This window comes from Phodopus roborovskii, unplaced genomic scaffold (assembly GCF_943737965.1).
Source record: "Phodopus roborovskii unplaced genomic scaffold, PHOROB, whole genome shotgun sequence".
NCBI lineage: Eukaryota > Metazoa > Chordata > Mammalia > Rodentia > Cricetidae > Phodopus > Phodopus roborovskii.
Genome location: NW_026126558.1, coordinates 24,446,316 through 24,468,486, shown reverse-complemented (window position 1 = coordinate 24,468,486; position 22,171 = coordinate 24,446,316). Strand labels below are relative to the sequence as shown.

General features: G+C 45.8%; 1 protein-coding gene across 1 annotated transcript; it reads right to left on the bottom strand.

The window, feature by feature from the left end:
• Positions 1–3,917: 3,917 nt before the first annotated feature.
• Tk2 (thymidine kinase 2) lies at positions 3,918–22,171 on the bottom strand. The gene is made up of 11 exons (XM_051201364.1): positions 22,019–22,171; positions 21,317–21,354; positions 19,175–19,249; positions 16,137–16,190; positions 14,281–14,370; positions 12,447–12,520; positions 7,952–8,040; positions 7,289–7,368; positions 6,082–6,162; positions 4,991–5,145; positions 3,918–4,777 (listed from the first exon to the last, which is right to left on the bottom strand). The coding sequence occupies exons 1-10, from the start codon at positions 22,140–22,142 to the stop codon at positions 5,047–5,049; spliced, it is 804 nt and encodes a 267-aa protein (XP_051057321.1). The 5' UTR covers positions 22,143–22,171; the 3' UTR covers positions 3,918–4,777; positions 4,991–5,046.

Here is a 22,171-nt window from a genome sequence, read left to right as displayed (position 1 = left end):
ATCTAGGTTGCAGAAAATGGTTAACTTAGTGAGACATCAAAAGTCAGCAGAATAAATACGTGAGAGGGAGGAGACAGTCTGCCAGTCTGAGGTCTGGACTAGTGAAGGTCACTCCAGCCTTCTCTTTAAGGGACAAATTTGCTTGGAGCCAAGGAATGAAAGAAAGAGGTAAGAAGCCAGACATGGTGGTGCATATGGTGGTGTGTGTCTGAGGTACCCAAGTGAGTCCCAGCACTCAGATGGAGGCCAGAGAATCAGTTCAAAGCCAGCCCCAACTCCATATGAGTGTGAGGCTACTCTGAGTGACATGAGACCCCGTCTCAGAAGCAAAACAAACAAAAGCAACTACAAAACAACAAAAAACAAAAAAACAAAACAGGAGAACTGAGATTCATTTTACCCATCTCTCCCACATACACACTTCTTGGCCTTCTAGACAGTGCAAGGACCTAGAGTCCTATATATCCCCACCTAGAAATCTCCCATTCTCAACCACAAAGTTTCACGGTGTTGGACAAGTATAATTTTGAATATCAGCTAGATATTAGAATGATAGACCCAAGAGGGACTCCCTTCCCATCCTACTCCCAGAACCTTACTGGTGGTCAGAGCTGTCAGGGTTGGGTCATATATTTCAAGGTTCTTGGCCTCTTATTCAAAGGAGTGAAAATAAAGGTTCATGCCAATTTTCAAAAAATAAAAATAGCAAGTAACTTTAATCAGAGTGAAGTGATAGTATAGATTACAGAGGGACACACTGTCATGAGTGAGGATACTCCAGGCTCTGATTATTGTTCAGGGATTCCTTTTATGGTACCCAAGAGAATGAATTGTTTGTTTATAAGAAGTGGTGTGAGGGTGATTCTGTGTTAACTTATGGGTTTGGTCATCTATTCATCTTCCTGCTGTGTTTACCCCTTCCCATAATGCATCTGACTTTCATCATACACACCCTGTTATGCATAGGCATAAGATGGTAAAAATAGAGGATTCTTCCTAAAAACTTATACCAGGACAGTTTTTCCTTACCCTGCATATACAACCCAAACCAGCTGAGGCCAGGCCAGCCTTTCTATTCTTCATACCAAGAGGTATTGGGAATATATCTGGTTGTTGTCAGAGGAGGAGGAACTTATCCCATTGTTTCAAGAAGAGTGCATGCAACTTTAACACAGGTGGTGGGCCAAGGTTGTTGGCTACGTGATTACAGAGGGGTGTGTGCATAGTATGTGCACGTAAAGCAGCTAGGCCGCTTGCTGTTATGGAAGAGGGGTTGCACCTAGCTGATCCCACAAGAGCCTCAAGTTACTGACCTCCTCCCTAGATTGTCTCATTCACCTTACCTGGCCAAGGACCTTTGAAAACACAATTGGCTTGAGGGCCTTAGGAAAAAGCAGTATTATACAGCTGAACCCAAATCTGATTCCCAGCTCTCACATCCAGGGGCTCCCAACCACATATAACTCTAGTTCCAGGGCATCCAAGACCCTCTCTGGACTGCATGGGTACATGTGGGGTGCCATACAAATATGCTGGCATATGCATAATTAAAAATAATTTGTTTTTATTTAGAAAGCCAGAGTCCAAGAGGTTGGAAGTACCATCCATTTCTTTCCCTCTAAGAAGTCCATATCCCACGTTCCTGATACTCAGTCTGAGGAATCCTGGAGGCAAGAAGTAAAGGGGCCTTGCTTAGCAGAGTTTCCCAAATGTAACTGGCCACAAAGGACTGTTTGTGAAGTGACCCTCCAAAGTGCAGTTTGTGAGTCTGACCCAGATGAAGGAATGAGGGGCTGAAAGAGTAACTAATAAGTACTGGATATGAGGAAAGCAGCAAGGGAGGGAGGCGTGGGGGAAGGAGGAGAGGAGGGGTTCTCCCAGTTTGGATTTCCCTCCATAGCAGTGGATTTGGGTGTAAGTGGCTCATTTGAGAGGTGACCCCAGGAAGCAGGTGAAGGAACTGGGGGGAACTGGGGTGAGGAAGAGACGAGACTCAGCAAAGGACACATCTGTGAACAGTACCACCCTGAGCCAATTCCACAGGGGATCCGGAGAGACAACACAGAACATACCTCACCTGTCCACAAGTGTTGCTCTTGCTGGTCCTCAGTCAGAGATTGGCCTGGCCTAACAGCTACCTGGCTCTTCCAACCTGCCCACACTGCCAGCAGTGTGTGCTTCTGTGACTGATAAATAATCTCAAGCATAAAGCATGAAGCGCCTTAGCAGGTGACATCCACAGCAGTGGCTGTGGTTGTTTAGAGAAACCTTCCAGCTCAGTGATCGCTGCTGTCAGGCAGATCTGGTAGGGATATAGGGGTCATGGAGCAGTTACCAGCACTAACATCTCATGGCCAGAAAAGGGCTGGTAGCACATGATAGGCCATAGAGTTTAGTTCTTAGACACAGGACATTGCTTCCTAGAGCTGCTCTTGAGTGGCTGGTAGAGCATGGTAAGGGCTGGCATCCCTGAAGACAACAGCGTATCCTTGCTTTGACCCCAAGATCAATGCAGATCTGCCTGACAAATAGCAGCGATCACTGAGCTGGAAGGTTTCTACAAACAACCACAGCCACTGCTGTAGATGGTTTCCTATCTGAGGTGTCAAGAGGTACAAGCAGGCTCTTTTTGGGGGTTATTTTAAAAACAAACACATGGGGCTGGAGATAGCTTAGTGGCTAAGAGCACTGGCTGCTCTTCTAGGGAGCCTAAGTCCAACTTCTAGCACCCACAAGGCAACTCACAACTGCCTATAACTCTAGTCCCAAGGGATCCAATCCCCTCTTCTGGCCTCTATGGTCACCAGGTATACACTTGTACATACAGGCAAAACAAATACATTTTAAAAAATTAAATTAAAAATGAACATACAAGCCTGACATGATGGCGCATGCCTGTAATCCCAGCACTAAAAAGGCTGATGCAAAAAGAACTTTCGGTAGAGGGTTTAAGGCCAGTCTGGGCTATCTGAGGCCAAAAAAGAAAAAAGAAAAAGAAAATTAACATCAGGGCTTAGATGTAGAATTCATTGGTTATCAGAGAGCAAGAGAAAAATCACATTTCTCCCCCAGACAAGTGCTCTGATTGAGCAGAGAGTCAGGTACTGGGACTGTTCATTTGTAAATTATAAAGGTGGTTCCCTATGTCAGGACTGCTGGTACAGTCCTGCCCTTCTCCGGTTTATGATTTATCCCTGTTGGACTGCAGATACTGATGGATGGTTCCTGTGATTATATATTGTTTATGATTTATTAAAGGTTGACTGAAGATTCACAGTCACAAGCCATAGAAACCAGGCACACACCTTTAATCCCAGCAGCCAGAAGCTAGGTGGTGATGGTACACACTTTTTAATCCTAGGACTCAGGATTAAGACATCTAGATGGATCTCTGAGTCCACACTAGTGTGAATCAGTCTAAAAGAGAATTATAGCTCATACCTTTAATCTCAACATTAAGGAAGTATGTAAGACAGAAGCAAGTTCTCAGAGAAGCATTCATTCTCCAGCCACACTAAGGAAAGGCTACAGCCTCAGGCTTAGTGAGAGCTCTTGGAGACAGAAACAGCCCATTCAGCCCAAGGTAGAGGTAAGAAGCTAGTGGCCAGCTGCTTTGCTTTTCTGATATTCAGCTTGAAGTCTGACCCCAATACTAGTCTGAGTCTTTCAGTTTGTCGTATTACAAGTCCCCTTAGCTGTCCCTCATATACTATAGAAAGGGCCCAAGAATTGGTACAGACAGAAAGGACCAACAGCTGAACTCTTGGCCCTCTCTGTGACCACCAGGCACCTATGGAGAGGCAGCTAGCTGGCAGACAATCAGCAGCAGCCCATCGTGCTATATTTCTCCGGAGTGCACAGTCTGGAGTCTGTCGTCTCCAGAATAACTCCACCAACTCCAAAATGTCAAAAACAGCAAGACTTTAAATGACTTTATTTGCAAACCCTGACTTTCCAGTCCCACTGTTCCCAGAGGAATGGTCTTTCTTTCTCTTGGTCTTGATTGGTTCAAAAGGCAGCTGCACCTTCACCTTCGGTATGCAGCTATGGCCCAGCAAATCTAAGATACTATCTGATCCAACACAGATGGCTTCATGCTCTGTGGTCCAAGACAGATGGAAAAACAGTTCAATAGAGTTAAGGCCACTATGTCTCTCTCCGTGAGCCACAAACACTCAGTAATTCTAAGGGCCCCGTTTCTCACTCAAGGACAGCTGACTGCCCTTGGCCTCACTCAGCACAGAGCAGTGTCCAAGTCCCCAAAGTCTTTTATCTGACACAGAATGACACAAAATTGGCAGCAGTCTGGGAAGGGCCTTCATCCTCAATGACACTGGCACCATCCAAGGGCCAATGTAGGATTCCCTCTATGGACACTGAGATCCAGATGACAAAGATGTAGAGGCTACAGCACCTTCATGCCAGGAAACACTGGGCTCAGGCCAAATAACAGAGGTGTGCCAGAGACTAGTGCTATCCATTCTCCTTGAACCTTGCCCAACAGTGAAATGTAATGGAGTCTACATACTGCCAGCTCTTCTCACAAAGAACGGGGTGGAGGGGGGTGCAGGGAGGGGTAGCTGAAGCATAGAACAGCAGGGCTGAGGGGAACAACTCAAGAGGAAGCAGCCCAAACCAGGTGTCTGAATGGTACCAACTCCACAATCATTGGCTGTGTGACCTTGAAGAGTCCCTGCACCTCTATGAGCTTCAAATCCTTGACTGGGATAGAAGACTGTGTTCCCTTGCCTCACTGGGTGGCCTGATTTCATAGCAGCTATAACAAAACCAGGGATACAGCAAGTGTTTTTTCAAAGGACTTCAACCTTAGGAAGCCACCAGGAGGAGTACCAGGGGGGAATGTATGCTTCAAGGACCTGATGACAAAAGCCATTTGTCCCATAATGAGAAGACCATAAGGACAACAGATCTGACCAGGTGACACACACTCCTGAAAGTAAATTCTTCCAAATGCTCCTAAACAGCTAACCTGGCCCTACTGGGCTATTCCTGGCACTGTCTTGTAGACTGCAGCCATATCCAGTCCTATGGGCCATGCTTCCAATTCTCTGGAGTTAATATCCGGGCCCGGTTTTGTTCAAAGAGTTCTAACATTTTCTCCAAGTCGTGGTCAGCCTCAATCACCTGGAAATAAAACAAATGGTCACAGGCTGCACTAAGCGACTCCATCCTCCCTGGGGAGGTATAAGAGGCTGAGAGGGCAAAATCACATAGCTCCAAGCTTCAGGACAGTCTATACTCTGAACTGAATTTTTTTACCAAAGAATCCATCCTGTCATCAATGCTTTTTCTTTTCACTGGAACTGGGAGTCAGGGGTGTGCTGGGAGCTGCCAGGGACTCAAACATCTAGATACACTCTCCAATACTTTGCTACTTCCCTAGCCCCCTCAGGTTTTCTTTTCCCAGTGAAGATGTCCCACAGTGAAGATGTCCTCTGCCACAGCTTTGCTGCCTGCTTCTCAGAGCCAGAATGTCTATGTGGCCCACAGCCCAACGCCATAAACAAAAGCTAACAATCCCCTATTGGACATGTGACTGCCTGCCTAAGGGAATTTAGGAAGAGCCAATTGGGACATAAGGCACAAGCACTAGTACATAGTGATAGGGAAGACACATCTACACTGCTACAAGGAGTTACTAGTCAGCCCAGGAGCTCAGAGATGCAGCAGTATGGCACTTCTACAGCCTCGGCACCTCCTGAGGTTGTCAGTGTGACAACAAAAAACAGACAGCCACTAACATGCTTTCTGAAGGCACTGAGTCACCTAACCAAGAGGAACAGGCTCTGTATCACCCACCAAAGAATGGGGATCATTATCCCCAAAGGTCTAACCTCAAATCCAGATCAAGAGGCATCTGGGTATTTCTTTGTAGTAATGCTGTGGTGGGTAACATGTTAGTAAAATAGCCAGGCTTTTCTCAAGTCTGTCCAAGTGCCTCTGAGCCTGTCCACAAATGGGGGCAGAGAGAGAAGGAACTCTTTTCTGTGGCATGGGTGATAGTCTCTGGGCCTTCCTCCCCATAGGAAAGTCTCCACTCCAGGAGGAACATTAACTTACCAGAACAGGGGCTGCAGCTGGGAAAAGGCTACCGGTGACCAGCCACTCCTCATAGAGGTGGTGAATAGCACTGAGGTATTCCTGCCACAGAAACACAAAGGCTGTGGGGAGTGGGAAAGGAGAAAAGCCCACCCACCCGCCAAGGGTCTCACAGGCCTACATGGCAGGTCAGAATTCTCAAAGACTATTAGGATGTGACATGAACAAGGACCCTGTAACAACCAATATGACTCTGTGAAAAGCCTGTGGTTTAAATGGTCAGTAAGTCCCCAACCACCACTGGCCTTCCCTAGCCAAGTTTAAAAGCACACCTCCCACCTGACATCTCCATTTCTTGCCATTTCTCTAGTGGGAGACCCAGTTCCACCATGTGGAACAGAACACAGAAAAGCCAAGCCCATCACAGCACGACCTAAGCTCAGTTCGATGGTGTTCCATTTATTAATCCTGTCTCTGAGATTTCCAAGGAAACGTCGAGAGCAGGCTTGGACTGTCATGGCTGATCCAAGGCAAAACTCAGCTGGGCTTTAGGGATTAGATCAACCTTTCAGGGCCCCAGTCCAGCCCATCTTGCATCCAGAGCACCATGATGTCCCAAAAGAGCTTACCAAGCCCCTGTCTATCCTTCAAGGACAACTATCCACATAAGGTACAGTCCAATATTACCCGAGCAACTGCTAGGTGTCAGGCCCAGGACATATGTTGAGGACAGAGTTAGTAAGACCAAATCTAAAAGTGTTCACACTGTAAAGAAAATTGGGAACAAACACTGTCAATATGCTGTCTTGCAGGCTGTCACTGTAGGAGGCAAGAGAAGGGCAGTGGAAGGAAGCTCAGGGAAGTGACCTCATAGCTAAAGACAAGGAAACTACTGTACAAAGGCACGTATGTCTATGGGAGTGTGAGTGCATGTTTGTGCATGTGTGTGAAGACAAACTACTATACAGGAACAAATGTGCGTGTGACCATGCATGCGTGATGTACACATGCATGTGCCCCTCTAGTCATGGGCATGCAGAAGCCTCAATCAGGAACCATAGGAAGTAAAGCAGCCTTGGCACCCACAAGGGCTCCAAAGCCACAGAGGAAACTAGCGTTTGCCTTAGGTTATACTTCCTGTTTCTTGCTGCAGATGATGCAGATGATTCCATGGTGGGCAAGGAGGGGAGGGCTAGCAGCAGAGGTGGAGGGGGTTCTAGCCTCTTACCATTGGAATGATTTTCTCCTCTTCCCTGCACCTCATCTTTAATCTCTGGTAGCAGATTTCAGGAGTGGTTCGAAGATAAACTGAGATTTAAAAACACAAGAGGCTCTGACTGCTGTGCCCCTGGTGTGGGAGCTAAGACAAGGACAGGACAAGTGCTGAGGTGGAGGGACACTACCTTAGTAATAGCAGCAGCCTCAGCCCAAGCCTACTCAGTCTCCCACTAGCCTCTGTGTGATCAACAGGAGTCCTGACCCTCATCCCCCAATCCCCTTTCTGTTGTCATTTCCTCAGCCCCACAAGAGTATCATCACGAAGCTTAAAGGAATTCCATTCCTACACAGAACCTGGCAAGCCACTGGCTTCAGCCTCTGTCCAGTTTCTGTCCCTCCTACCCAACACAGAAGAGCCATCAGATCAGAACAGAAGAGGGGCTTGGAAGTCATTGACCAGAAAAAGGAAGGTTAAGGAACCACATGGCCAGAGTTCCTTCACAGAGTAAAGAAACCCCTAAATTCTGCCTGTCTTTGGGGAACTATGATGGAGAAAGAATCATGGATGGCAGGTATCCCTACCTGCTGTCTCTGAGAGAGAGGAAACCTCACAAATAAGCCCCAGCTGTGCCCAGGGGATCCTCTAGATAGGGGACGGGAGAGACTGTCTTACCTATCAGATCAATGGAGACATTAATGTTCCTGATGATCCAATCAAACCACTCAGACAGAATCACATACTCAACTTCTGGCATCTTTCCGCTGTAATGAGAATTCAAAGGTTTTTATTCACCATGTGCTGTGTCATTTCCCCAAAGGAACAGCACCACCAAGGTTCACAAATGATGGCCACACAGACTAACAGAACCCTGAGCATCTATTTGACCTTCCACCACCAGGGGACAGGGGCTGGCCATGGCACTGACTGATGGAGACTGCTTTTGGAATTGAACTCCAAGCAGATAAAAGCACTTTAGTCTGTCCTATGAGCATGGAGAAATCATTCAAGTTGGAAGTGGATCAGCAAATCAATTTTGCTCCTACAACTTTTTTGCTATGAAAATACTCATGGATGCTTACCATATGCCATCCAGCCTAATGAGAAATGAAGCCTTGGTCAATCTCTGCAGTAGCTAAAAGATGGTATGTATAGTGAAGTCAAACATAGACAGGGAAAAGGCTCTATAAGTAATGCTCAATGAACACAGGAGATCAAACTGTATGCATATGCCCCAGCCATATAAAAGAAGCATACATCCACACATTTGAAATGACTACAAAGAAATATACCAAAATGTTCAGTGCTTTCCTCTGAGTGACAGAACTACTCAACTACAGCTGTAGACATTTCCCCTTTGCTGCTTTCAAATTTGAACAACACACTAGTACTCAAAAACAAGACTGGGGTGTAGCATTATTATGTATTTTAGATGTTAAATCTTAAAGCTGGGAAGGTGGCTCAGTAAATAAGAGTGCTTGCTCTGCAAGCATGAGTGCCTGGGTACAATTTCCTATGCTTCAGGCTGGGGACTAGACACAAACCTATGTGCCTACAAACCCAGCACTGTGGTGCAGAGACAGACGGAGCTCCCTGAACAGCCAGTCTAACTAAAAGGCAAGCTTTGATTAGTCAAAGAGAATAAGAGAGAAAGTAATAGAGCGGGGCTCAAAGGCCTCGTGTGGCCTCCATACTTAGATATGATGAGCTTGCAGACACACACACACACACACACACACACACACACACACACACACAGAGAGAGAGAGACAGAGACAGAGACAGAGAAAGAGAGGGGGAGAGAGAAAGAGAGAGAATATGAATAAGGGAGAACAAAGAAAAAGGAGACCTGGCTTCTACTTGCAGCATTCTTGATGCACTCTGTGTAGAAAGGACACAAACACAGACAAGAGTGGTCACAGCTAGAGGGCACAGGTCAGAAAATAATCAGGGAACTTGCAGGCCCTGGGAGAGTCTTCCCTTTGAGTGTCTTCTACCTATATCATCTTGTGGGGTCCACTTAGCCTGGGTATGACCAGGTTGGCTGCAAAGAGACTAGGTGCCTGGGCTGTGTCCAGGGGAGGGAAGAAGAACCAACTGTGGCCCTGGGGAGGAAGAAGGAAGGTAGTCTACAGCAGGCTCTCTTCTGGGTCACCAACCATCTCCAAATCATGACATGGAAACTTATTATCAATTATGATTGCTTGGCCTTACCTTATATTTGTCCCACTAGCTTTAACCTGTTTCTTTTCATCTACATTTTGCTTTGGGGCTTTTTACCTTTCTTTTATTCTGTTTTCCTGCTTCTTCTGTGTCTAGCTGGCTGGTAGCTGGCTGGTGGCTGCCTGGCTGGCCCCAGATGTCTCCCTTTTTTCTCCCTTGCTCTCTCTTCTCTTGAGCCTAGCTAGATTCCTCCTACTTATTCTCTCTGCCCACCAGCTCCACCTATCCCTCTCTACTGTCTAGCTACTGGCCGTTCAGCTTTTTATTAGGCCAATCAGGTGCCTTGGGCAGGCAAGGTAAATCAAATGCAGCATAGAATTAAACAGAAGCAACGTGAACAAATGCAACACTTCTTTCCATAGTTAAACCAATAGTCCACAAGAATGGTAAAAGCTGAAAAGCTTTTTAGACCCAGGCTATCTAGGAGATGAGGCTCTAGGCACCCCTACTTTGAAAACCAAACAAAGGGTCCATCACAGCCTAGAATAGAGCACTCCCCTGGTCCCTATGACCACCAGGATATCTTCTGCAGAGCAGAGTGGAGCCTAACAGAGCAGCCCATGGGAACAGCAAGGCAGGTCACCAGCAGCCCTCAGCAAGGAAACCGGAGAAGGTGAACACACTTGAGGCTGGCAAGTAACTGGGGAAGGTGGGAGGTGGGACTCCTATGCCACTTAATGATGGCTGTCAACTCAACTACATCTGGAATTAACTAAAACCCCAGTGGCTATGAGGGACTTAAGTCCTCACATTAATTAAGATGAAATGGAAATACTTTTAATCTGGACCTCTGAGGTAGGAAGATCCACCTTTACTCTGGGCCACACTTGCTGGCAGCCAAATACAAAGGACTTGGAGGAAGGAAGCTTTTGTTCTTTGCCTGCTTGCCTTTAACTCTCTTGGGCACATGCATTCCTTCAGTAGCAATTAGAGCCCATGTTTTCAGGATTCCTCTATATACTGAAGATCAGCTGAGACAGCCAGCCTTGCAAACTGAACAACTACTAGATTCTTGGACTTTCTATTGGTATACAGCTCTGGTGGTTTGAAAAAAAAAAGGTCCCCATAGGTCCATAGGGAGTAGCACTATTAGGAGGTATGGCCTTGTGGGAGTAGGTGTCAATTTCTTGAAGGAGATGTGTCACTGTGGGGGCAGGCGTTGAGGTCTCAGAAGCTCAAACCAGTTCTCTTCCTGCTGCCTGCCAATCCAGATATAGAACTCTCAGCTCCTTCTCCAGCACCATGTCTGCCTGCACACTGTGATGTTTCCTGTCATAATAATGATGAGACTGTAAGCTAGCCCTAATTAAATGTTTTCTTTATAAGAGTTGCTGTGGTCTTGGTGTCGTTTCACAGCACTAAAACCCTAAGACAACAACCACTGTTGGACTGGTTGATCCACAGCTTGTAACCTATTCTAATAAACCCTTTGTGTGTGCGTGCGTGCGTGCGTGTGTATGAAGAGATGAAAGGAGGAGTGACTCATTCTATAAACTCTGTCCCTCTTCAGCTTTGCACTGCAGCCCAGTGCCCAGAGCTCAAAACTTCCTGTGTCCTCTTCAGCACTTTTTACACAACGCTCTCAGGCTGCTGTTGGTATAACGGCACTCATTCTGCCTTCCACGGCCACCAGAAGAGGTGGGCTTCTCTTTTGGGGTGTTCTTCACTTGTTCTAGGCCTCAAAGGCAATAACACCCTTAGAAATTTTGCTTTAAGGAGATATAGAACTCCAATGTGTGGGCTTTTCCAGAAACCCAAACCCTCAATGACAGATTACAAAGCCAGGCTCTCACCCTAGATCCTCAGCAAAGGTTCCAAGGATTCTGGAAAAAATGATCACCCAGCACTGCCATGTAGGCCATGACTAGACCTCAACTGTGAAAGAGCTTTCCACCACTACCATTAGCAAGCCCTTGGGCATCTCAGAAGTGGCGAAACAAGCTTCTGGGCCAGAGTGATCCCCATACATGTCAGTACCCAACTGAGCTGCCACAGGAAAGAACTAAGACATTTGTTCTACGTACCCTGTCTCAAAAGGCAAGGTAAAAGGCTGAAGAAATGGCTCAGTGATTAAGAACATTTGTTGTCACTACAAAGGACGTGGGTTTGGTTGCTAGCAAGTACCCACATGTCTGTAACTCCAGTTCGAAGGGATTCAATACCCTTTTCTGACTTCTGTGGATACCAGACACATAGTACCCATACATACATGTAAGCAAAAAACAACTCATATACTCATAAAATTAAATAAATCTAAAAAAAAATAATAAATTACAGCAATATAGATAGCTCTTGAAGACTAACACCCAAGGTTGTCCTTTGGCCTTCACATGCCTACACACACACACACACACACACACACTTATATACACATATACAAAAATCAGTGCTTTAATAAATGATGGACTTTTGTAGAACATTAAAAACGTGTTACATTCTTTTATACTATAGAATATTTTTTTTAATGATGCATTCTTTTATGTTGCATTTGTTTAACTCTGTGAAGCTGTGTTACTTTGCCTATCTAAAATACTGATTGGTCTCATAAAGAGCTGAATGGCCAATAGCCAGGCTGGTGGGCAGGGAGAATCAACTGAAGGGCAGAGGGAGGAACAAAAAAAGAAGAAGGAGAAGGAGAGAGGACATCAGGGCCCAGTCACCCAGCCACACAACCAGCAACAGAGTAAGTAAAGAAAGACATATAGAATAGAGAAAAGTAAAAGCTCAGAGGCAAAAGGTATACACGATAATTTAAGTTAAGAAAAGCTGGCTAGAAGTAAGCCAAGCTAAGGCCAGGCATTCATAAGTAAGAATAAGTCTCCAGGTGTTTGTTCGGGAGCTGGGTGGCAGGGCCCCAAAGAGCAAAGAGTTTTAAAAAGAAAGGAAGGAAGGGAGGGAGGGAGGGAGAAGAAAAAGAAACTATAATTGACTATATAAACTACAGTACCTTCTATACAGGTTTTCTACAAAAATGTATCTTGCGCTGTAAATTGACCTTTCCATCAACCGTACTGGTGACATCTAAAGGAATTGAAAAAGTGATTTACTCTCAGGTGAAGAAGAGGATAGATACAGAAAACTCTGAAAACGTGTCCCACCCCTCTCAAATGTCCCTTTCATCTTTGCTAAACATAAAGAGAAGACAATAGGATGGCAGAAGCCAAATCTGCCATGAGGCTCACTGTACTTCCATCCTGACCTGACTTGTCCTGAAGTTTAGAGGGCAAAGGTCAGGAAAGGCAGCAGTGGGGGAGTGGGGGCACAGGCGTGGCTGCCAGCCACAATGCACCTCTTTCATAGGAGAAGGGAGACTCGATTAGGATATGGAACATGCTAACAAAGCAGCCAAGTACTGTCCAATTGACATGGTCTGGTGAGTGGAACCCTGAAATGCGGAACTTGTTTACTTGAGGACCAAGTGTCTGAGACAGGGCTCTGGAAGGCATTCTGGAGGCTCTGCCCCATGGAACTGGGAAGTTCTCTGTCCAGCAGGGAAGAGGATGGCTGGACATCACCTTTCTGCAAGTTACTCACACCCTTGGTGGATCATCTTTCCCTTCAGCTACAAAACCCTTTTGGGAAGCAGGAGGACACCTAGTGGACAGACACAGCGTGGCCCACAGCAGGCACACTCAAACCTACAAGCCACTCTCTGCTTACCTATCTGCCCTCTGGGATCTCTGTGCATCCATCTTTCCTCCTCTCCTTTCTGTACATGCTGCTCCTATCTTCCTTTGCCTATCTTTTTCTGGCTCCCTCTTCAACCATCTCTCCTGCTCAGTCCAACCAGCTCTGTCTCTGCCTCCTTAGCAGGCATCTGCCCATATCCCATAATATTCACACATCATTATATATAGTTTAGAGTGCCCACTTAGGCAAAGCAGTGCAAACCAAGGGGAATAGTGATGTAACTGTAGATGCTCTGCTCTTTATCATTTAGGGAAATATTTGGGGAAGGAGAAATTCATATTTGTCCAAAGATTCTACTCACATCTGTCAACTTCAAAAGATGCAGATTTATGTCAACAAAAGAAAGGTAACTACAGCTATAGGTAATCAGCAGTTTGGATCAAACTGCTCAGCCTAATGACTGTGCCGATATAAATAGCTATAGGGGTGTGTTGCATCCTACATGGAAAGGCTCTAGCTGTGTATAAAGCTTTGCCCATAGGTGTCACTCACAGTCTCCCTTGCCACCTGATCTCCTAAGACATCTACCCCTGCTGATACAAGGGCCTAAGCAGCCCTGAATATCCTGTCCTGTCCCAACAGTTTGTTGAACCAGTGTTAGCCATTTGTGGCCCAAGGTGAAGCATATTCTTTCAAGAATCTGAAGGCAGTCCCCATGAAGATTTGATCAACAGTTCTTAAACACACAGACACACAGAACATGCATCTATGAGTCCTGCACAGCTGGATAAAGTATAGACTGCTAGACCTCAGCCCTAGATTTTCTGACTCAATAGATCTGGAGAGGGACCATGAAATGTACAATCCTAACAAGTCCCCAGATGACAGAGCAGCTGCAGTCCAAGGAGCACACTCCGGTTAAATGATACTATCAGTGGTCAGATTACAAAAACATGAGCTGAGGAGGCATCAGGGCAGCCACCTGTGGGGACAGGAGACCTTGCTGTAATCACAGAAGACTGTACAGCAAGAAAGCCCAACAGACTTCCTTGTGATACTTCCCTATCTGACGACACCCTAAACTTGAAAGATAAAGGATGTTTTGTTTTTTGTTTTTTTTGACAAGGATGGAAGTGAGATCTGAACTGTACCTGAGGACGAGTGTGCTGGTCCAACATAGTGAGCTGCACATAAGTCTGCAGTGTGAGGCCCCATCGACTGGCATTTCGGTACATTAGACCCTACAGAATAAAAATGAAGCACTTTGCATCCAAGTGTCAAGAGCAGGCCCCAGGTCCACCAGTCACTGAAAGCCATGTTAGGAAACTTACATGGACAGGACTGGGGCCAGAGGTGAACTCAGGGCAGCTACAGAGCTCTCAGAAAAGGGTGGACAGAAACAGATGTGAATTCAATTATAGGAGAGGCCCCCAACAGCCAGACCAGGATGTGCTCCCTGAGAAACAAGCACTCAGACATTTGTAGTTGACTTTGAGTTTCCCGGTGTCCTATTCTCCATTCAGCTGCCAAAGTGAGCCTGTTAATGTCTCCATCTCTGCTCCAAACCTTCTAGGGACTGTGCATTGTGTTTGAATCAAATCCAAACCCCCATCCTGGTCCACAGGCCTAGAAATCCACTGTCATCCTCTTGTCTCTTATCTTCTCTCTTGGGCCAATCAGCTTCTAGTAACACAAGCTTCCTTAGTGTTCTGAAAACATGCCAAGCAGGACCCATCTCAGGACCTTTGAACCCGCCTCTTAGCTCTTCCTCCAGATGTATGCAGTGCTCCCTCCCTCATGTGTGGGTCTCTACCCACTCCTTAACAGAGGTGCATTCTCCTACCTACCCTACATAAAACAGAGCCCAGCCGAAGTCATTCTGTCGCCCACAGATAAAAACACATCCTTCTCCAGTCTGCTCACTAAGAATCTTTTGCTTCTCTGTCTGCAATGTGTGTGTTGTGTTGTGAGGAGAGATGGAGAGGGGAGGGAAGACCTAGTCTTACTATACAGCCAGGATGATGAGGAACTCGGGATTTTCCTGCTTCAATGTTAAAGAGTGCTGAGATTATAAGCATGTGACACTACACCCAGCTTCTTTTCTGAAATTTTTGTTTTGTTTTTTCCTCTTGGTATAAACGCATGACACTCAAGTGCTCAGCATTGAAAACTAAAGGCTTTGCTAATTATGGGTAAAAGGAACATCTCATCAAAGTCAGAAGCTGGATAATGTAGAAACAAGTAATTTCCTGCATCAGTGACCAGCATGGTGTGCTAGTAATTGTCACACAAATATCAGTCTTGCTCTTCTGACCAGCAGAAAGTTGTGGAAATATATCTGATGATGATAACACCTTCAAAACACAACCTTCTGAGACTATTTCTGATCTCTGAAGTATCTCCTTTAGCATGCAGACACTGTCTGCCACATAGTAGGTAGGTGACAAATGCTCACTGAAGGAATGAGCAGACAGTAAAGGCTAGGCAATACAGCTGTGTTCTAGCAAACACCAGACAGCACAGTAGACACAGATGCTGCTGCTGTGGACATGAGTCTAATGAACTCCATGAGGTAATGCCAGAATATTGCAAAGTATTGCTAACACTACAGTTGTCTTAGCTGAGAAACACTAGAACGTGCTAGAGTCTGCTTTCTCTCCATTGCTTTCAAGCAGGCAGCATGGGGCCTTCTGAGGAGGGAGAAGAGGCACGTGCACATTATGGTCCCTGCTGTCCAGACCCTCTGTGGGAAGGAAGATAGGTGGCTTCAGGGTAAATAAGGGATCCATTACTAGACAATATAAGCCCAAAAGGGTCATCCAGAAACCCGATGAGCTAGAATTGGCTGTGCATACCCACCCAGGCCTCAGAAACCCTGGGTTGCCATCCTCCTTTCTTCTGACTCAGCTAACAGTGGGGACAAAGAGTAGGTGTGCCTGGGCTCAGGTGTCAGCACCACCATTCCTAGGTACTCACAGGGAAGCTGGGCAAAAAGCAAAGCACTCACCAGAGGATTGTGGCCTCGGACATTTCTCCACTTAAGCACAGGCTCCATTAACACCTGCAAGGAAAGACAACATGCTGAAACAGTGTGACAAGTTTAGAAGGCAGGAAGGCAGGCAGGCAGGCAGGCAGGTAGGCACTACTGTTGGGTGCCAAGGGTGAGCCAAACAAGCTAGGCGCCTGAAAGGCCACAGCTTCTAGGTGGGGTTTTCCTGTGACTTCCAGATGTGACCTGTAAATAACTGAAAACCAGCTCAGTCTAAAGGGGAGTAGGCTCACCAAGGTCAACCAAGTTCTTCATAGTGTGGAGACAAACAAGGGTGGCATCCCTTCAGTTTCAAAGCCTGAGCTGGGACCTGGCCCCAATGCACACTATTATATGTGTCAGGGCTCTCTCTCTACAGGAGCAGATACAATTATGTATGCATAGAAACTGACATACAAGAAGAAATTCATTAGCAAAACTTGCTCATGAAATTAAGGAAGCTAAGAACTCTATCCTATGACAGGTTGTCTAAAGCTGGGATCTCAGGGATACAAGTAGCACAGGTATAGGTCCAAAGAGCAGGGAAATCACTGATTTAATATTAAGTATGATGCCAAGATCCTGGAACCTAGGGCCTCTGGCTAAGTCCCAAGTCCCAAGGCTGGAAAACCTCTGGCTAAGTCCCACAGCAGGAAAAAGAGGAAGGAAATCCTTTTCTTTCCTTTTTTGTTCTATCCAGGCCTGTAGTCAATTATGAATCCCCATTCATATTTCCTATTTAGTAAGTCCACCAATTTACATGTCAGTCTCCCCTGGAAAACACCCTCTAAACATATGCAGAAATAATACTTCAGTGTTGTCCAGGCACAGTGCCTGCATCCTTGTTCTTGGGGGTGTGTTGTAAGATCCCAGTGTACGCCTTTGAAGCTTCAGATACAAGTCTGGTACATGCCATGTTTTTTTGTTTTTTGTTTTTTGTTTTTTCCCTATGCTAGACAGAGGGATGATTCACATGGGACAGACTGAGATGGCATGAGGCTTTATTGGATACACCATACTATAATGCATAATTTAAATTTTATGAACTGTTTAAATCTAGAATGTCCTACTTAATATTTTTAGATTCTGGTTGACCTCAAGTAACTGAAACCACAGAAAATGAAACCACATCTGAGTTTGGGAGGCTGCTATAGTCTTTAATTCAGTCAAGGTGAATTAAATATAAATATAATTAAATATAAATTTTATAAGGCAATTAGTCTTTGATTTCCTCTTCTCCAAAGAGGTAATAGGACTTACCTCAGAGAGGTTATGCATGTAGGCATGGAACTAATTAGATAATCCCATAAAAACTTAACATGGTGCACTGGATGGGTATCAGCTATTGCTGCTGCTATTGTTGTTAATTGGCTCCAAGGTCTATCGTGAAAACATAAGCACTTTTCAAGTTCTATTGAGAGGTTCACTACTCAAGACAAGTGTTGTGACCCTAAGACACTTTTTCTGGTCCCATGATTGATGAGACACAACATCCAACACTGACAGCTAATATCAACTGCCATACGAGGACACAGCACCAGATCTGCAGAGGAGATGTACCTGAAGGGAAACAAGCAAACCTCCCAAGTATCCTTGCTCATTGGAGTCACACAACACACCACTTAATTTTCCCAGCAACAAGTTGTAACAGAACATGCAAAATGCTGTCCACCAGGGAAGCTGACCTAGATCAGGGACATCACAGGTGCACAGGCTATCACTGCCTGGAATGTACCAAAACCCCAGGTTCCCCACAAGCAGTTGTTCAGGATAATCCACACTGTGTGCATCCAGGCACAGAAAGCTCTTTCCTCAGGCAGGAATGGTGGGAACCCTCCCTAGACCTAAGCAGCTGTCCAGCGACTACATCGATACTGCTTTTCTGTACAGCGGCACATGAACACAAATCAAACCAGGGCTGGGAAATAGTTACTATCTTATCAAACCACACATATCTTTAATAGAGAGAGGGAAAGAAGGAAACAGCAAGTTGGAAAATTGTAGGATCTGCAATACAGCTTCCCCATCCCAAATCTGAAATTCAAATGCTTCAAATTCCCAGCAGACATTATACCACAGATGGAAAAGTCCATACATAGACCTCACATGACAGATCAAAGACAAAATAATAATCCAGGCTACTAAAATGACCTTCAGGTTATGTGTATAAAGTACACAAGTGAATGTCCTCTTTAGACTTGGGTCTCACTCTAAGATCATTATGTATTATATTAACTATTCCAAAGTCTGAAACACTTCAGATCCCAAACATTTTAGGCAAGAGATCTGTAACCACAGGGATACAATACACCAAAACCTAGAAGAGAGAACGAGAGTCACACCGTGGAGAGAGGTTACTATTAACTCTTAAACATCTTTGACATTATTCTTAGTGGCTGAATTTTAAATTAACTAGAAATATATAACCAGATGCACATGGTGCTACTCACCTACTTAAACACAGATTCCCTAAGAGCTAGGCTCAGCAGCCTGCCTTCTCTACCATACATACATTCTTCCTAACCAGACTATGGGGAGATCTGTACATGCGCTGCCCAACACAGGAGTCACAAGACACATGTAACCATATGACCCTGAAGTTCGACCACAGATGTTCCTCTACTTACAAAGGGGCCATGTCCCCACTAGAAAAATACACCAAGTTGAAAATGCATTGAACAAGCTGGGCAGTGGTGGTGCACACCTTTAATCCCAGCACTGGGGAGGCAGAGGCAGGTGGATCTCTGTGAGTTTGAGACCAGCCTGGTCTACAAGAGCTAGTTCCAGGACCGGCTCCAAAGCTACACAGAGAAACCTTGTCTTGAAAAACCAAAAAACAAACAAACAAACAAAAAGCAAAACAAACAAAAACAAAAACAAAACCTCACTAGGTCACAAGTATGGACTGCACTTGCGGCTGGCATCACCCTTCTGTTGGACAAGGCTATCTGTGCTCTGCATAACTCATTCCACTGAGACATTTCGGTTCCTTCAAACCCAGTGTGTGAGGAACATACCTCAACATCTGTTGTATTGGAGAAGAACTCCAGGCATGTCGTCTTTCCACTTGCAATATTGCCCTCAACACAAACCTGGCAGAAGACAGATGTATATTAGGGTTAGAAATCAAGCATGCAGAGGAACATGAGGGAACAACTAGGTTAGGGTAATCAGCCCACTTGGTTCAGTCTAAGAATTTGAGTGGCAAGTCAAACCCTACCTCAGGCATCCCCCAAGGTCCCACTTTGCAGTAACAGAAAAAGCAGAAGGGGCCCAATAAGGTAAACCAGACTGAACCCACATCCTAGGCATGATGGCTGCCACCTGGGGAGGCATGCCCAACAATTCTAAGGCTCAACCTGGCACTCCTGGTGATACAGACCAAGTGGTTTTGGTTCCAGCAAATCACAAAGGGTACATAGTTCATTGTAAGACAAACTGGTCCTTAAGAACATTCTCACACATCCTCTGGGTCACACGAAGAAGTGTTGCTTCACACCCAGGTTGGAAGTACCCACAGATATTTGGTGACTTGGCAAGGCAGTAATCCAGGCAGGGTGGGTGGAATTTATACCCTGGCCCAACAGACCCCTTCTCATGACCTTCCTTAGGTGGAACCTGTCACATTCTACATATAACACCTATCACAACTGGTCACCACACCCAATATAAAACTCCCTAGCACTGTTGACTGGCAGCAAAGGTCTCCAATCTTGAACCTAATGAGTACCTAGAAATGGACAATGGCACTTCCCACAGATGCCAGGCCACCCTCTAATCCCAGGCCTCTGCCAGTTCATGCCTTTAGGACCCAGAGTAAACACAAAATGAACCCAAGGGAGTAAGTGAAAGGCAAAAAGAAACCCCACAGAACACTCCTGGGCCTTTTGTTGCTGTTTTCCCCTGAACACCCAAAAGGAACTCAATCTGGACATTATTCTACATCTGATATTTCATTCCTGTTCACTACAAGGACTTCAGTGCTATTCAGAGACCATTCAAAATCACCTGCCCCTATTCCCACCAGAAAATCCTGAAGAGATGGTAAATATAGACCTCAAGTGTGCTCAGCCAGCACTCCACCCCCTTCTGAAACCCCCTCATAGTAGAGCAAGCAACATGTAAACAGGAACACAAAGGTAAAAAGATCTCACACACACACACACACACACACACACACACACACACACACACACACAGAGTTCACTCTGTGGAGACTAGCATAGAACTTGTAATCCTTGTACATCATCCTTCTGAGTAAGATTACAGGCATACACCACCACACCTAGCCCAGAGTCTTCTTTTGAGTGTACACATGTGTGGGCAGATTTATGCACTAACACACGTGCACGTAAAAACCAGACTCCTCTCGGTATCCTCCTCCATCATTCTCCACCTTATTTTGAGTCAGGATCTCTCTGAAACTGGACCATACATAATAGCCACATTTGCTGGCCACTGGGATGACAGGCACCTGCTGTGCTTTTTATTCAAGGGCTGGGGATCCAAACTCAGGTTCCCATGCTTATGGAACAAGCACTTTTCCCTCTGAGACCCCCATCCCCCAGACAGTTTTTTGTGTGGCCCTGGCTGTTCCAGAACTTTTCTATAGACAGAGATCCACCTGCCTCTGTCTCCCCACTTGCTTGATGAAGACTTACTATGTGTCTAGCACTTCATATGCAAAACTTAGTCTCAACCTCCACAGTGCTCACAAGAAAGGAAGGAAGGGAGAGAGAGGAAAAAAAAAAAAGAAAGGAAATGTGAGAGTAGGAAAGAAAGTGATGGGATTACAGAAACAGGAGGGCATGCTGTCAAAGTGCACAAGCAGTTTAGCCTGTGCCACAACTCACTCCACTGTCCTCCAGAGGCCGAGTCCAATCCCCAGCCATTATAACTGACACCGATGAGAATGTACCCCACATATTTCTCTGGTGCTGAGAATGGAACTTACATTATGCTTGCTGAACACACACTACTAACTGAAAGTTACTCCTACTCTCGTTTTCTTTCACTTTTGAGTTGGTTAGAGGTGGATAATCATCTCGCACTTGTTTTTTTTTTTTTTTTTTCACTGTGTACACATATTGCTTCACTCTCCGGCTCAAAAAATAAAGGTATTACTCTACACGGGAGAATTCATGCAAAGAGGAACTTACCACAGCTTTTTTCTCTTTATCATTTTCTCTATCTTTATCTAAAAAAAAAAAAAAAAAAAAAAAAAGGAAATTAATGTTTCAATTGTCCACTCTTCTCTGTGCTAATCTGATAACCAAACAAACAATAATGTTTATGCTTGCTTCTTGACTTAAAAAGTGTTTGCCATTCTCAGGACTCTCAGTGGCTGGGTCTTGCATGTACACTGTACACCATCTCTACTTTGCGTTTTCACCTGTATTGTGTGCTTAGATCTTCACAGTGGACACAAGGAATGGCCAAGAGTTTCTGAAGGACAGCCGGTGGGCTTAGGCTTAGGGCTGGGACCCAGGTTGTCCGTTCTCTAAGCCAAGGCTGGCAATGCTGCGAACCACCGTCAGCAGCCCAAAGCCAAGGGAAAAGGAGGATCCCCACTGGCAGCAAAAGTAGGAAAAAGCCAGAAGCCTGAACCCGCCTTCTGAGTGCGCAGGCATCTGCATCCACTGCAAGCTGGTTTAAAGCAGCATCCGCCCATCTCCCCGTTTTCCCCCCACCCCACCCCCCAGAACCTAAAGAATCTGACCAGGAAACCGGACTAGAAGCCTTACTTGGGCCCCTAGAGCGGGTCTTCACCCTAGGGCCCTGGGGAAGTCCAGTGACTTGCGGGGAAGGGGGGGAGCGGGACCAGAGCGGCCTCTACGAGGTGGTACAAAAGCACTAGTTACCCGGAGGCCAGGCGCGGTGAGGTGCCCACAGCTTGCCGGTGCCCGAAATGAGGCTTCCGGAGCTACCGGGGCTTGCACTACGCAGCAACCGGGCTGCCCAGCCTCGAAGCGGCCGCAGCAGCATAGCCCCTGGTAGAAGTGCTAGCCCGACTT

Bases quoted from the DNA above. Each gene is read 5' to 3' on its own strand.
- Tk2 (XM_051201364.1), bottom strand. From the start codon at position 22,142: ATGCTGCTGCGGCCGCTTCGAGGCTGGGCAGCCCGGTTGCTGCGTAGT. The intron at 21,355-22,018 runs GTAACTAGTGCT...TTTTTTTTTTAG, and splicing joins TCACCGCGCCTGGCCTCCGG to ATAAAGATAGAGAAAATGAT. The intron at 8,041-12,446 runs GTACTGTAGTTT...TTCTCATTACAG, and splicing joins GTAGAAAACCTGTATAGAAG to CGGAAAGATGCCAGAAGTTG.